Genomic DNA, 16398 nt, shown 5'->3' on the forward strand with positions numbered 1-16398 from the left:
TGCAAACCCAGCCCAGGGAGCTGTGAGGAGGAAAGAGCCGCCCTGTGCCAGGAGGGCGGCCGGAGTTCCAGCCTGAGCTCAGAGCTGGTGGAGAAGCCTCATGGAAGGGAGAAGCCCCACAAGTGCCTGGAATGTGGGAAGGGTTTCAGCTGCAGCTTCTTCCTGAAGAAACACCTGGTGATCCACACTGGGGAGAGGCCCTACGAGTGTGGGGAATGTGGGAAGGGTTTCAACCAGAACACCAACCTGATCCAGCACCAGAGGATTCACACTGGAGAAAAGCCCTACGAGTGTGGGGAATGTGGGAAGGGTTTCAGGCAGAGTTCCCACCTGATCCAGCACCAGAGGATTCACACTGGAGAAAAGCCCTACGAGTGTGGGGAATGTGGGAAGAGCTTCAGAGACTGCACCAGCCTGATGTACCACCAGGTAGTCCACACTGGGGAACGGCCCTATGAGTGTGGGGAATGTGGGAAGAGCTTCAGCCACAGTTCCAGCATCAGGAAACATCGGAGGATTCACACTGGGGAAAAGCCCTATGAGTGTGGGGAATGTGGGAAAGGCTTCAGAGAAAGTTCAGCCCTGATCCAGCACCAAGTGATCCACACTGGGGAACGGCCCTACACCTGCTTGGAATGTGGGAAGAGCTTTGGATGGAGCACCGACCTGAGAAAACACCAGAGTATCCACACTGGGGAGAGGCCCTACGAGTGTCCTGAGTGTGGGAAGAGGTTTCAGACCAGCTGCACTCTCCTCAAACATCAGCGGATTCACACAGAGGAGAGGCCCTTCCGCTGCCCCGACTGTGGGAAGGGCTTCAAGCTCAACTACGCCCTCACTGTGCATCGACGCATCCACACTGGGGAGAGGCCCTACGAGTGTCTCAAGTGTGGGAAGAGGTTTCAGACCAGCTCCACTCTCCTCAAACATCAGTGGATTCACACGGAGGTGAGGCCCTTCTACTGCCCCGACTGTGGGAAGGGCTTCAAGCAAAACTCCACCCTCATCACCCACCGGCGCATCCACATCGGGGAGAGGCCCTACGAGTGTCCTGAGTGTGGGATGAGCTTCACCCAGACCTCTCACTTGACCCAACACCAACAGAGGCGCCATAAGGGAAGCCCTGCGAGTGCCCCGAGTGTGGGAAGAGCTTTGTGCGCTGCTCCAGCTCCATCCCCCGTGGGAGGATCGGCGTTGGATGATCCCCAGTGACCCCGTTGGGCAGAGCCCTGGTGATCCGTGTTGGGAAGACACCTGGCTGGGGGGGCTGCACTGGTTCCTGTCTCCCTGTAGGCACCTGGATGAATGCAGGGGCAGCAGTATCCATGGGGATGTAAACCGATATCAGGAATTCACTGGGGAGAGTGGATTTGTTGTCTTTCAACCCAAAAAATTCTTCTGAGTTGAGTCATATCTTCTTGTGGCATCAAACAACACTGAATGGTCTTGAGGTCTTTTCCAACCTCACTGATTCCATTCCAATTTTCTATGGCCCAAGGGCTTCTTCTGCAGCCAAATGGTGATGGATTGGGCAAAGACCAAGATTTTGGAGACAGTGGGGTGGAAACCCCTCTGAAAAAGCTTCTTCCCTCCCATTCAAGCACGTGGATCCTCAGCCAGCACAGACATAGAAATCCTTTTCTTTTGGCCTTGATTTGCTTTTCATTTCATTTCATCCTTTCAGAACACCTGAAATTGGGGTAAAAATAAAGGCATTGAACTAAGACATGGGTGGGGATATGGGGGGACATAGACATGGGGACACGTGGAGTTGGATGGGGACTTGGCCATTCATGGGGATGTGGGAGGACAGGGGCATGGACGGAGATATGAGGGACAATGACAGGGATGGGAATGTGGTGGGGAGACAGCCATGGGTGAGGACAGGGTGGGACATGGCCAGTGACATGTGGGGACATGGCCATGGCCGGTGCCATGGGGGGAACTTGCAGGGGCTGTGGGGGATGCTGGGTTTGAGGGAGTTGAGGGTTCCTGGGAGGGTCTTGGGGCTTGCTGAGGGCTTTGGGGACCCCAGGCCCAGCGGCTCTGGCTGCGCTGGGAGACCCTGGGGGAGGTTCTGGGGCAGCTGCTCAAGGAGCCCCTGACCTGGACCCCCATCTGGGCATTGGGCTCCTGGAAAGGAATGAACGTCCTTGTCCCCAGGAGGGAAATCCCAGCAGCCCCAGGGTGTTGTGGGCAGCTGAGAGGCCACAACAGAGGAAAGCCAGACAGAGCTGTCTCCCCTAACAACTTCACCCCAAAAATCCCCAAACTCAGGAATTCCTCCCAGGAAAATGCTGCCAGGAGGTGCCTGAATTAGGGGAAAGGGAGGATGGGACCCCCAGACTGAGCAGGAGGGGCCGGGAACACCTAAAACCCAGCATGGGGGAGAGGGATGGGGATTGGGGGGCAGTGTGAAAGGGGTGGAAGAGCAGGGTAAGAGAAGGGTGTGGGACCCCAAGAGAGTGAGGGAGGGGGCTGGGACCTCCAGATTTCATTGGGAGGGGTCCCACTCCTCCTTTCTAGTCCCCAGAGGCAGGGAAGGTTGGGCTGGGGCAGTGCCCCCCATGCGCCCTGTCCTCAAATTTCCCTGATGGCTTAGAGGAGTCCTGGTGCATTTTGGGGTTCACTGGGTGTTATGTTGGGGTTCAGGTGCCTTCCAAGGAGTCCCCAGAGTGGGGTGACACGGGGGGACACACGGGGGTCCCCATTGTTGATCCTTCTGGGGGCCTGTTCTGCTGTCTTCCCCCAATCACGGTCCCCCTGCAGGGCCTCACCAAGGCCCTCCCCAGAGCCCCCCAATAGACGAACCTGGGGTGAACTGGGAAGCTTTATTGGGAACACTGGGAGCAGTAGGGCAGGGACAGAGGGACAGCAGGGCTGGGGGGACACGTGACCCCCTCCAAAATCATCTCGGGGACGGAGCGGGGGGTCCCGGCCGGGCCCGCGGCCACAGGGAGGGGCTGCGGCTGCCGGCGGCTCAGGAGCTCTGTGGGCAGAGAAAAGGGGGTGACACCAGGCTGGGGGGCCCTGGGGGGGCACACACGCTCTGGGGGAGGGGGAACACGACCCACGGGACCCCCCCTGACCTTCTTGCACAGGCAGAGGCCCAGCCCCAGTGCCAGGAAGACGAAGCCCAACACGAAGCCCCCAATCCCCATCAGCATCTTGGGGGGTGCGGGGGCAGCTTTCGGGGGCGGGGGGGCGCAGGATCCGGGAAACAGCGGCGGCTGCCGGGAAGGGGCTGGGACGGAATGTGACAGGCTGGGATGGACTGGGACAGACTGGAACACCAGGATGGACCAGGAGCAGGACCCAGCAGGACCAGAATTGGGGCACAAGGGATCACACTGGGATTTATTGGGACCACACTGAGGACTACTGGGAACATGCTGAGGGCAACTTGGTGCTTTTGGCATATGCTGGGCATGATTGAGATCATACTGGGAGTGACTGGAACCGTAGCATTGGTGAAAGGTCGCAATTGGAAAAATGCAGGGGGCAGCTGGGGTGATAGTGGGAGCAGTTGGGCCCATACTGGGATCATACTGGGACTGACAAGGTCACACTTGGAGTGACTGGAATAATACTGGGAGGATCTGGGAGTGACTGGGATCAAACCAGACTCATCTGGGGGTGTCTGGAAGTTACCGGGATCATACCGGGGGGGTGACAAGGCCCCAGCGCGGTTCTCTCCATCCCCTTGGAGCATTTGGAATCTCCAAGTCTCAGCCCTGGCTGTCCGTGGGATTCAATCCCCCTGCAGGGTTTTCCCCCAAAGCGGGTTTATTTCCAGAGGGGTTTGTGGTTTCCCTTGGAGCCGGGGCCTGACGGCACCGGAGCGGCCGCGGGTGCCGGGGCAGGAAGGGCTGTGGGACGGCTCCTCCTGCAAACCTCCGGGAGGGGGACAAGGGCTGGGGGGAAATAGACAATAAACAGAGAGACATTGCTGCAGAAGGGCTTCATATTGCCTAAACTGAAGTGTCCAGTACCAAGTAACACCTTGAGGTTATGGAAATCCCAGAGCCCAAGTTGGATTCCCCCGTTTGAAGCTGAAGGAGGAGCTCCACTTGTGACTCTGCTTCATAACGACGAATGTGAAAATTCACCACAATTCCCGGTTCCCTCCCTCCTCTGCCCAGCGGTGCAGGGAGAAGGGATGGGAGTTACGGTCAGTTTGTGCCGCTGCTTCCCCCTTTAGGGACAGGAAGCCTTGCCCTGCTCCGGCGTGGGATCTGTCCATGGGGTCAGACCCTGCCCTGTCCAGCGGGGTCCCTCCCCAGCCGTGCGGTCACTCCTCGGCCCGGCCCTGAGGCGCGGGGCAGTCCCGGGGCAGCCGCGCTGCGGCCCCGTCAGCGGCACCGCCGGTTCGTGCCGGGCAGGAGCGGCAGAAGGAGCCGGGCGGCGGCGGGGGCTCAATCCCGCCCGGAGGAAGAAGAGGAAGAGGAAGGAGCCGGGGCCTCCTGCGGTGTCCGATCCCCGGGGAGCAGCGGGGAGGCCTCGGGGAGCGGCGGCGGGCGGGGCCCTGTTGGAGCCGCCCCGAGGGGTTTGTGCCGCCCCGGGTCCATGGAGGAGTCGCTCGGCGAGACGGGGGAGGTGGGAACAAAAGAAGAGACTAAAATGCAGAGAAAAGACTAAAATGCAATCAAAGACCCACAGCAAGGGCATCTCCCCTGTCAGCATCTGCAGCAGCTGCACCAAAGCACAGGCAGGGGGTGAACACAATAAAATAGAAAATAGAGTAAAATCGAAGAAAAAAACTACACTGGGGGGTCCCTGGTGCCCGGTGTCACTGAAGAGCCGCACCACGGGACGGGCACTGCCGGGTGTGAGCAGAAGGGCAGCGCCAAGGCGGGTGCAAGGTGTGAATAGAATTGAACATAGAGAATAGAATAAAATACAAGAAAAGAACCGCATCGAGGGTTCCTCCCTGCCGGTGTCATGGAAGAACTGCACTGAGAGTGGCGAGAAGCAGCAGCAGTAAAGAGTAGAATAAAAAATAACAAAAACTGCATAGGCAGTGGCCGCTCCCCAACACTAAAAGAGAGAACTGAGGGCTGGTCGGGGCAGCACCGAGGGGTCTGTTGCCTCCTCCAAAGCCTGGCGACCTGGTTCGGGAATGGCACGGTGACCACCTCAGGTCACTCGGGCCAAGGGCTCACAGACACCAATATGGTGGACGGCAAATGGCGTTTATTCATGAGTTACATGGCAATATATAACCTGTATATAACCCTAAGTGTGTCATCACTTCCTTCACTTCCTTCTGGTTATGTAACTGGCGTAACTATTGGCTGACATACTGTAACAGACAGCAACACTTATGGGGGAAGGGTAGCCCTGTCTTACCGTACAGCGCGATATCTCCCGTTCACTCGTCCCTGTCTACCGCATTTCCCCTCTCCCCTATGAGTAACTGTATACGCAAACATATAAAAAGCTCTGGCATAACGCTTTTAAACTGTGAAACAAATAACTGTTGGGAGCTCTTGTTTAAAGCAGTTGCTGATGCTCCACTAACATAATGTTGACTCTCTCTAAACGGCTTCTGACAAATGACACAAGACTATTCAGAACACATGGGGCAAAAATTGATACCAACAAGAGCCTCACAATTGGCCCAATCAGGGTAGACACTAGGGTGGTCAGCCACGGGGACTGGTTAAAAAGCGATTCAAACCATCCTTGTTGGGCCTCTCTGTCTTTTCTTCTTTGGGCCAGTCTTCCCCTCAGTTCCGCCATCGAGTCTCTAACCACTCCGGTGTGGTCCGCATAGAAGTAGCACTCTTCCCTTAGGGCGGCACAGAGGCCCCCTTGCTGCATGAGTAAGAGATCCAGTCCTCGTCTATTTTGTAAGAAACCTCTGAGAGTGAGGACAATGATTTTTCTAAAAAGGAGTAGACCTTTCAATTTTTTGCAAGTCCTCATCAATTGTCATTTGAAACTGTGATAGTCCTGGTTGTTGGGTCGCAAGAGCAGAGACATCTGTGGCAGTGCCTGTTGCTCCGAGGCTGAGCAGCACAGCTATGGTCACTCCTGTTAGTAGTTCTCTTTTTTGAAGTTGGTCGAGTTTTTCTACATGGAGGCTTAGCTCCTCCTTGGAACGGTATAGGACCCTAGGAATAATCACAACTTGGACACAAAAGTCGTTAGCATTACTAAAGTCAGAAACGAGCAAGGAGAGGGTAACTCCAGTGCAGCGACAAACCCATATTCCGGGTCTTGTCGGAATGGCCCATTTGTGGCTCTTATAGACCGTGGCAATGGCCGCACAAATACTTTTACTTTGTTCTGTTATGGCTGTGTTACCGACGCATGTACCCAGACCAGTGACATGGGTAAGAGTAATACCTGTTTGGGAGGTGTTCCATTTGCATTCAACTGAGTTGGGGTCATTCGAGTAAACCAAGGAGGCATTGACGGCCATACCCTCATAAAATGGGGGTTTAGTGTCATAACACAACCAGCAGGAGTTAGTGAGGTTTGGGTTAGACTGGTTTAATGATATAAAAGCGGCATCTAGCATGCGATAAAATGATGCATAAGGGGTTGTCTCGTGTAAATTCAAACGGGTCGGCAGAGAGCTAAACAAGGTGGGGATGAGGGTAGAACTGGGTTTTTGTTTTAATGTTTTTCTCATTAGGGCACGGTTGGGTCCTACCAGGTTGGGCTCTTGAGACAGAGGTCGGACTATCTGTATTACGGACCCAGGGTCTTGGCCCCATTTATGAATGAACACCGACCACATTTTTCCTACAGCCCAGCTTGTATCGTCTGGCCGTAAAACTGTTATCTTTAGTTGAGAGCAAGTGCCTCTTTCATATTTCATTCCATCCATTGCAAGTTTGGGATGTCGGCATCCATCTGGGGCCCACGTTACTTTCAAATACTCGTCATCTCTGACCAGCTTCTGTCTATCAGATGTCACAATGGTTTCGCACTCCCAGTATCCACAGAACCAATATCCTGGGTAATTACAATAACTCTTCCCAGGATTTGAGCTAGGGCACCAATATGTCCCCCACACTGGCGTGCCTCCGGGCTTCAAGGGCTGCGCATGTGGGTAGAGAATGCCTGTGAGCCCTACATAAAAACTGGGGGCACCAGTCACGGTACTATCTCTAATTACTCTACCTGTTGTCGGATTTCGGAGAAGCCATTGGAAAGGTTGGTAAGGGTGTGGCTCTGGTTCGGCCTGTGTTACGGCAACTAGCCCTAGAAGCAAGATGACACAAAGGCATCGATACTGCCTGATTTTTACCGACATGGAGGCCTCTGATGTCTTCAAGATGGCTATTGGCCTGTCATCCTCTTCCCTGGCTGGGGCATACGGGTTACGAAGACGTCCACAAATCCAGTCCTGTGGAGAGAAACTCACAGTTTTCATTAGTTTTATCCCTCAGCTCTGGTTTAATGGACTTAAGAGGACACCATTTAATTTTGCCTTCTTTCTCAACAGCGGCATGGCCTCGCCCTGTTAAGACCAACTGCCACCCCTGTTCCCACTCTCCCAGCTCATTTCTGATTGTGACTGGTGGGCCTTCCTCTAGTGACTGAACAGCCCAATGTTTTTGGGCTGGACTTTTTGTCTCATCTCCCCTGGGAAACTGATTCAGCACTAGCATCGCCGTGGCTAGCAAGCATGCCTGGTCTCCTGGAGGGACGGTATTTGCAAAGCCTTCTGCCTTAGCTAACATTTTTACTTTAGCTTTCAGAGTCTGATTAGCTCGCTCTACTATGACCTGTCCTGTGCTGTTGTGCGGGATACCATGTACTAATGTAATGTTCCACTTGGAGGCGAATGTCTGGATTGATTTGGAGACAAAGTTTGGGCCATTATCTGTTATAATCTGAGTTGGAATACCCAGCCACGCCATGGCGGTCAGCTAATGCTGGATGGTTGCTTTGGAGTTGGTTTTCGGGTGTTGCATGGCCACAATCATTCCTCTGTGTGTGTCTACAGTCACTGCCAACCAGGCTCTGGGCTTAAGCAGCTGGCAGAGTGTGAAATCTGTCTGCCATATTTCGGAAGCTTTAAGGCCTCTGGGGTTAATTCCACTGGACCACAGTGTTGCCTTCTGACAGTGAGGGCAAGTAGCTGTGTCTTGCATTGATGACAGAAATCCTGCACTTTCTTGCTAACGCTTTAGCTCTGATGTGGAGTGTTTCGTGCAGCTGATGGGCGTCTCTGAGTGTCCACAGTCCTTTCGCCGCATCGGCTTTATCATTGCCAGTCTGAAAAAACCCCTTAATTGGGTTATGGCTGTTGACCTGAATGACCGACACAGTGCCTTCTCTGGACAGGAGTGCTTCCTCTATCATTACAGCAGTCGTGGATGCCACTACTCCAGGCCTTGCCATGGCTAAGCAGAGCTTGGCCACAAACATTGAGTCGGTCACGATACTAAGATGTTCCTTCGTGAATAGTCTGCAGGCTAGCACTAAGGCCGATGCTTCCAACTGTTGAACTGAGAGTATGTGATCTGTCATCTTGACACAGCGCCGTTGTTCTTCCAACTGCCATACTGCTGCCGCAGTAGAGGTTGTTGAGGATGCGTCTGTGAAAAACTGTTGGTCCCAGAAGGGGTCGGTCCATGACTTTTGGTGGGAGTTCAATGTCTACAATTGCTAACAGCTCAGTCCATGGGGGCTTGGTGGTATATCGGATCTCTCCAGCAAACCCAGTGAGGACTAGGGGCATATGTTCTGACATTGCTACCGACAGAATGGGAAGCTGTTTGCGGAAAGGTAAGTATATCTTTGCAGGTTCAATGCCCAAGTGGCTTAGGGCGAGTTTCCTACCTTTCATAATAAGGTTGCCAAGGCATTTGACTCCTGGGGAAAACACACGTGAAGGTTTCCCCATGACTACCCATTGTATGGGTTTGGCCTTGTCGGGAGGCCCCTGGGCTAGTGCTTCTACCCCCTCTCCTTCTGTGAAATGTACATACAAGTCAAGTGGTACGCCTGGATTCCATCTGGCAAGTGTGCTTGAGGATATCTGCTGTTTGATAAAGTCGAGCAAATTTGCTGCTTCTGGGGTTAAGGCTTTCTGTTCCCACGGGTGCTTTCCTTTAGAAGATCATACAGCAAGGACATAACCTCTGATGGAATCAAAACAGTATTTTGGATCCACTGTAAAGATCCTACTAACTGCTGCATATCATGGAGTGTTTTGATGTTTCGGTGGATTTTAATTTGTGGAGGAGTCCCATGGGAGTTTGTAATCTGCACTCCTAAAAAGGTTACACAGGGCCCTCTTTTTAACTTTGCACTTGCAATCTCAAAGCCACTTGTTTTTAGTGTTTGTGAGACTGTTGACACTAATCGGTCTACCTGACCTGCGGATGGCGTGGCGATCAGAATGTCATCCATATACTGGACAATGGTTGCGGTTGGGTCAGTGTGCCGAAATGGTGCCAGTGCTTGGTCTATTGTAATTTGACAAATGGTGGGAAAGTTAACCATGCCTTGGGGTAACACTTTCCACTGGAAGCACAAGTTAGGGTGGTGACCATTTGGGAACACAACAGAAAAAGCAAATCACTCTTTGTCTTCCTCATATAGGGGTATCGAAAAGAAACAGTCTTTAATATCAAGCACTGCACAGGGTTGTCCTTCTGGTATCATAGAATTCACAGGCAGCAGTATCTGAACGGGACCCATTGGCTGAATTTTTTTATTCACTTCACGCAAATCATGAAGGAGGCAAAAACCTTCGCTGCTTCGTTTAGGTATCACAAAAACCGGGGGATTCCACAGGCTGGTGGAGGGCTCTGTGTGGCCTCGTTGTAACTCACGGTCAAGTAATTCAAGAAGGGTGGTCATTCGAGGCTCTGACAGGGGGCACTGCTCGACCCACACTGGGTCAGATGATTTCCATGTTAATTTGATTGGTGGGGGTGGGTGCGCAGCAGTGGCCCTCTGACTTTTAGTTGGGCTAGGGTGTCCCTCCCTAACACGGGTGGGACTCCTGACATGACATAGGGAAAAGGTGTGACAGTTTTCTCAGGCCCTTTCTCCATATGGAGTGTTATCACCATTAGTAGGGTGCTTTTTCGGGCTCGGGACAATCCTCCGACTCCAGCTACCCTGGGGGCATCTTCCAGGTTCCAGAGTGGAGGCCAATTTGTCTCTGGGATAGCTGTGACATCTGCTCTGGTGTCAGTCAAAAAGGGGACGCTGATGGCGATGTCATTCATGCAAGGGTAATTCCAAGGTGGCACTGAGGAGTCTCAGAGGCAGCAAATCCCACACAGTATAGATTGTTACATTCTACTGCCAGGGCCACCCAGGTATCTCGCTCCCGGGGAGGAACTCTTGCTGTTTTGAGGATGTAGTCGAATCTAGCTGGGCTGTAGGGTGGGCCATGAAATATATTGCCTCCTGGGGGGGGTAATGGGTTCGGGAGCTCCCCGCCCTGTCTGGAGTTGGTGTAACTGGGCTGCCTCACATCCCAGGTGGGAGGGAGCTGTGTGCGGCCCGACTGCCCCCTCCCCCTCCTGTTTCCCTGGGTCTTGGTTCTGCATTCCCTGTAAAGGTGTCCCTTTTTCCCACATGCCCAACATGGCCCTCTGGTCCGGTTTTCACATGGGGGGAGTGATGGTGGTGGGCCGTCCGACTGGGGAGAGTTTAGCGCGGGGTGGCCCATCTGGCTGCATTTAAAGCATGCCATCACATTGGCTATCGCGGTGCAAACGGCTGCCTGGATTGGGGCTAAATGTTCTTCTTTCGCGACATGCTTAATCATGGCTGCGATACTTGATCTGGCTGGTAATGATCGCAAAATTTCTTTAGTAGCCAAATTACATTCCTGGCGTAGGCACTCTGCTACAACCGGGCCTTTTGCCTCCATGGGTAAGGCCGAGGAGTCGAACGCCACCTCGAGTTGGTCTACAAATTGGGTAAAACTCTCACTCTCACTTTGTTTTATTGGGAACCATGGCGGCAGCTTGGTTATCACTCTACAAGCCATGCAGATGGCTTCTCTTGTTGCGCGGGTGGTTGCTGCAACCTTGCCTCCCTGTAAATTCTGAGCCTGTGCTTGGGGGGTGATCATTGTCAGGTCTGTGCCCATCAACCGTTGTAATCTAGAGCCTTGCAATGGGTGATCTGCTCCGGCTACCTGGGCCAGCTGCTTTGCGCAGTTATCTTCCCACTCTTGTTTAAAAACAATCATTCCCACTCTATCAAAAATCAATCTGCATGTTTGTTTTATGTCAAACGGGAGCATATCAGCATTTCCAAAGACACTATCTATGAGAGTAGAGACCATGGTGGAGTTAATGCCTTTGTCTGCAATTGTTTTGACAATTGCCTGTACATCTTTGGGGTTTACAGGGGAGTAGGCCCTCTGTCCATCACTTGGACCAGGAATGCCGGAGTGGTCAGAGGAACCCAATTGGCACAGGCAATTTGTATCTTCTTTCAGTTCGTAAGAGGGACTTGTCCTATTTTTCCCTTATTAACTAAAACAGGGGAAAATGGGTTTTTAATTTTACCTGCGCTTGCTCCCTCACTTTCTGAGTCTGAATCGGTGGTAGACCAGCAGTCTAGCCAACCATTCCGGCTAGTATCTGAGTCAAAGGCCGAAGTCGACTGACTGGATGGTTCCGGGCTCTGGTACCTTTTTCTTGGACTCCGCCCCCTCTTGCCCCTCCTATGGGCAGGCTGTTCTTTCCCCCTGGGCTCACCCCGCCTTCTGCTCACAGAGACTCTTGCCTTAAAAGGACATGTTTTGCGGCACGCGCCCTGATTGGGTCTCTGTCCTTTACTCACATCCCCTACCCCTCCGAGGTTGATTCTGCTGTTCCCCTTCTCATTTCCACTCGCGTGCACTCGCAGTTTCCGAGGGCCCCTCGTTGCGACTGCTAGCGATGTCTGTGCTCCGCCCTTCATTTTGCCGCTGGGCTCCATTTTGTGGGGCATAAGGTGGGGGTCTGTCCCAAGTTCCTTCGGGCTCTAATTTACCCATAGCATGTTTAAGCTCATGAATGGGCCCATCTCGTGATGATATTTGTTGTTCTATGGGCAGGTCGCGGACAGGGGAACATTCAGGGACAGGACCGAGTGAACTAGAGGGCGATGAGGGGCGCTGGCGCTCTTGTGAGTCACTAGACTCGATAGGATCACCACCAATTGTGGTTTGTGTAGTTGCCCCAACTCCCAAACTGGGTGTGGCAAAGAAACATTTTTGAGCAGCTTTCCATGTTTCTTGCTCTTGTACAGCTTTTTGCAAAGCCTGCACAACTCTCCCCCATGATTTAAGGTTCTTTGCACTACCCGAGGACATCGTATCCTCAGCTAAAGCCTTGGTGCATTTTTCCCACACTTCTGGGTGGAGTATATCCACCGGTCCATCAATAACACCAGTTTGCAAAAGCCTAGTAACAGCAGAAATAAAATCTTTAGGCTTACAGTCAATACCCCATTGCTTATGTAACTGCAATATGACCTTTGCAAGGGCTTCCATCCTCCTCGCTGGTCCAAAAACGTCCTCTGTGCCAAGCTGGTCCAGCTGCTCTGGCCACCGTTCACCCATCAGGCAAACTTCCCGGGTTCTGGCACCACTTGTTGCCTCCTCCAAGGCGTGGCAGCCTGGTTCGGGAATGGCACAGTGACCACCTCAGGTTACTTGGGCCAAGAGCTCACAGACACCGCTCTGTCGCAGTGCCTGCCTGTGTCGCTCGCCTCGGCCAACCCTGGCACCACGGCAACACAGGGGGCTCTTTCAGCAGGAGCAGAATCACAACTATGGCACGAGTGAATGAAGAGATGGGACTCTCCTGAGGATGAAGCAACTGGGCTTTATTGAAGGGGTCCTTCACACAGGGCCGTGCCTCAGAAGAGACCCTGAACACCTGGGTGCAGCAGCTTAAACGGGCAGGGCAGAACATGGGACCAATAGGGAACAGGTAGGGAGTAGCTCAAGGTATAACAGACACATACAACAACAAATCATACAGAAATGGAAGGGGAACTCCTGGATCCTGTCCAATCACACACCACATAACCGCACAAATGAAAGGCAAACCAAAACAAAACGCTGATCACACTTAAAACCAGCCAGGCCACCAACATCGGAACCGGGGTGCTGTGCAGAAAATAATGCTGGTAGCAAAACCTGACAAAACAAGCTACCACTGCATAAATGAAAAGGGAAAAACACCAACAAAACAAACACAAATCCCCACTGGAGTGCAATCTTCCCAGGGAGAGGCAAAACAAGCACTCCCCCGCAGGGGCCGTGCAACTTGAGCCGTTCAGGCTGGAACTGCCTGATGGCTCCCTAAAGTGTGGTGCAAAGCCCCCTAAAGAGGTGCAGTGCCATGAGACTGAGTCTCCCAAACGTACCCACAGCAGGGTGACACTCACCTAAGCTCTGGTGACGTGGGTTGAAAGGCGGTGTGTGGGGGGCTCCTCCACCGAGGAGAACTTCCCTGGTGCTGGAAAGCTGCTCTCCTCTTCTGCCAGGAGCACACCCTACTAGAGGGCTGCTTCTACTGGCAGCACGTGAAGCGCTGAAGGCTCTGGAACGCGCTGGAGCAACAGTCTCTCAAAAAGCCTGGAGCACAGGATCCGTCGATTCGCAGGCCAACCGTGTCAGCCCCCACGCTGCTTCGGTGACAGGCAGTGTGGCAGCCCCACACTGGGCACCAATCTGCGGCGGTGCATGTCCTCCAACGCTCGGCCAGCCACGACACGCCCCCACAGGATCTATAGTCAGTGGGATCTTGGCTGCCCACCAGCCCTGCCGTGTTGCGATGGTAGAGGAAGAAAGACAAGACCCTCAAAGGCTTAACTAGAACTTAGGTTTATTGGGCAGGAGGGAGGGAGCCCTCACCCGAAGACCAGTGCCTCAGAGAGACCCTGAATCTCAAGGGGGAGAGGGTTTTATACAGTGGGTGGAACTCAGGGTGGGTAGACATACAACCAGTGGGGTATAACTGGGGAGTGTCTGCTGACATAACATGCATTGGCATCAATCAATGAACAGGAGGTAGGAGGGGGAAGTTTGCAACCCAGCCAGTCACCAGAGATCTCCCATCGAAGCTTCTGGACCTGGGGGACAGGTCCTGGAGTGACTGACAGGGCAGGAGGGTTTCCTAACATGTGATGGACAGGTACCCAAGGAGGGAAAGGCAAACCAATGAGGGGCTGTATCTGGGGAAGGTTGAGGGAGAAGCTTACAACTTGTAACAAAAGGGGAACTGAAACTAGAACTGCACTGAACCGGGGTACAAAGAACAAGTGTCTTACAATAAAAAACTCATTATGAAAGTCACACCACCACAGGGTCTCGGCCGCCCGGTGTCACTGAAGGAGCCACAGCGAGGGACGGGCGGGGCGCGACCCCATCAAACCCCTCCAGCTCCGTGACGAGCGGTGACCCCGCGGGACCGCGCCGGGGCCGGGTGGAGGTGGCAGCCGGAGCTGGGGAAGCGGCTTTGAGCGGCGGAGACGAGCGGGGTGTTCCCAACCAGCTCCGCTCAGCCCTCGGGCACTGGGCTGGGGTCGCCATGAACTTTTCAACACTGGCCACAGGTCCCGCTGCCGCCTCCTCAGGCTCTGGAGCCCAGAAACCCCAGGAAATCAATCCCAGGCACTAAAAACCCTTCTCATGCACAGCAAGGGCCACGGAGGGTCCTTATGAACTCCCATCCCCTCAGTCCCCCCCGGGCACCGCGGGGCATTAGCGCAGCTCCCGCGGCTGTCCCGGCACCGGCTGCTGCCACAGGGCACGGGCTTGTCACACTTGGGTATTAAACAAATTTGAGGAGGAGGAGGACAGCCTTAGAACCCAGGGCTTTTCCCGTGGGAACTTGGAGCTGCACGAGGGGGATAAAGGATTCTCTGCACACACCGATGCCCCCGGCAGCGGCTCTGCCCCGCCAAGAACGGGGCTGTGTTTGGGAGAGGTGGGATGGCTGGGATGGGCTCTGCAATGAGACAGCCACATGTTGGCATGAAGAGCTTGGGGCGATGGGGTTACTGAGGAGCTTTTGGGGCACCTTCCAGTCCTGAGAGATGAGTTACTGGGAGGGGGGAGACACCTGGCTCTGACATTGGAATGGGGCCCGTATTAGGGAAGGATGTATGTTGGGGGTTAGACTTCTTTCTTTTTTACTTACAGAATTCTTTCCCATGAGTTGCTAGAAGACTAATTACTGGGTACTTATGGGTATTTGAACTAACTTCTGGATACAGAACATAGGGACCAAAGGAGAGCAGTTGTAGCACCTGGCTACACATTTTTTTGTCGCTGGCAGTTTCTTTCGAGGGGGAAGATTCTGCGAGTTTTGAGGCAGAAGAAGAACAGGGGCTGGGGGCAGCTACATCGTCTCTTGCTCTCAGCTTTCAGAGAGAGGACGGCCAGGCTGCTGCTTGCTGCGGGAGGAGTTCACTGTAACCACCAAGTCTGGTCCTGGGAAATCTACCACCATCTGCTCGTGTGCCCAGGAATTCTGAGCTCACCTCCTCCTGTCCTGCTGGAGCTGGGCCAGCCCTGCCCCTCCACTGCTGCTTCTTGGGCGCTGCTTTTAGGCTTTTCTGTACACTGTGGGCTTGCACCCCCTGCCTTCTGAGACCTTCTGCATCTTCATCCACAGCTCTGGAGTTCCTGATCCATCCCTTCCATCCCTTCATGCACAGCTCTGGAGTTCTTGATCCATCCCTTCCATCCCTTCAGCCACAGCTCCGCAGTTCCTGATCCATCCCTTCCATCCCTTCAGCCACAGCTCCGCAGTTCCTGATCCATCCCTTCCATCCCTTCCCGGCTCGGACAAAGCCGCCATTCCCGCGCGCTCCCCGAGCCCGCCCCACAGCGCCCCCTGCAGCCGCGGGGGGATCATCGCACCTGCCCCGCCCTCTGGGAGCCACCAGCGCCCCTGCTGGCCGTGCCCGGAACTGCACCAAAGGGGAAAGTGCCGCGCTCAGGGAAGCTGTTCCTGGGTTCTGCTTCTGTTTATTGTTAATGCTGTGCTTGGTGTTGTTTGTTTGCCTGGTTATACACAGTAAGGAATTGTTATTCCTATCCAATTACCTCTGCCCAAGAGCCCCTTTATTTCAAAATTATAAATTGTGAATTAAATTTGAAATAAATTATAATTCAGAGGAAAAGGGTTTGACTTTTCAGTTCCAAGGTAGGCTCTGGCTTTCCCTGGCAAACACCTGTCTTTCAAACTAAGACAACACCATTCTCTGAGTTAGTTATAATATGAAAGTTGGTTATAATAGTTAAAATATAAAAGCATTTCAGCATTGTGCAGTCTCTGTTTTAATATTTTGCTAAGGCCTAGGACATAAAATTGATTTATTGTAGTGCCATTTCTGTAGACTATACAGTGCACACGTAAACTGATAGGTTATGTTTCATCAAAAAGCAGCTGAATTATAAAT

At 53.4% G+C, this 16398-nt stretch overlaps 1 protein-coding gene and 1 pseudogene across 2 annotated transcripts in view; one reads left to right on the forward strand and one right to left on the reverse strand.

Moving 5' to 3' along the window:
• On the forward strand, positions 1-1715 carry LOC310921553 (uncharacterized protein; the record flags this gene model as incomplete). The annotated part of the gene is made up of 1 exon (XM_083881718.1): positions 1-1715. A coding segment is annotated over one exon (1212 nt), but the record flags the coding sequence as incomplete, so codon positions are not given.
• LOC310921490 (class I histocompatibility antigen, F10 alpha chain-like) overlaps positions 1-16398 on the reverse strand; it is a 97732-nt pseudogene that overhangs the window by 19795 nt on the left and 61539 nt on the right. The window lies entirely within an intron of this gene.

Source organism: Zosterops lateralis (genome assembly GCF_965231275.1).
Source record: "Zosterops lateralis genome assembly, chromosome: 35".
Taxonomy (NCBI): domain Eukaryota; kingdom Metazoa; phylum Chordata; class Aves; order Passeriformes; family Zosteropidae; genus Zosterops; species Zosterops lateralis.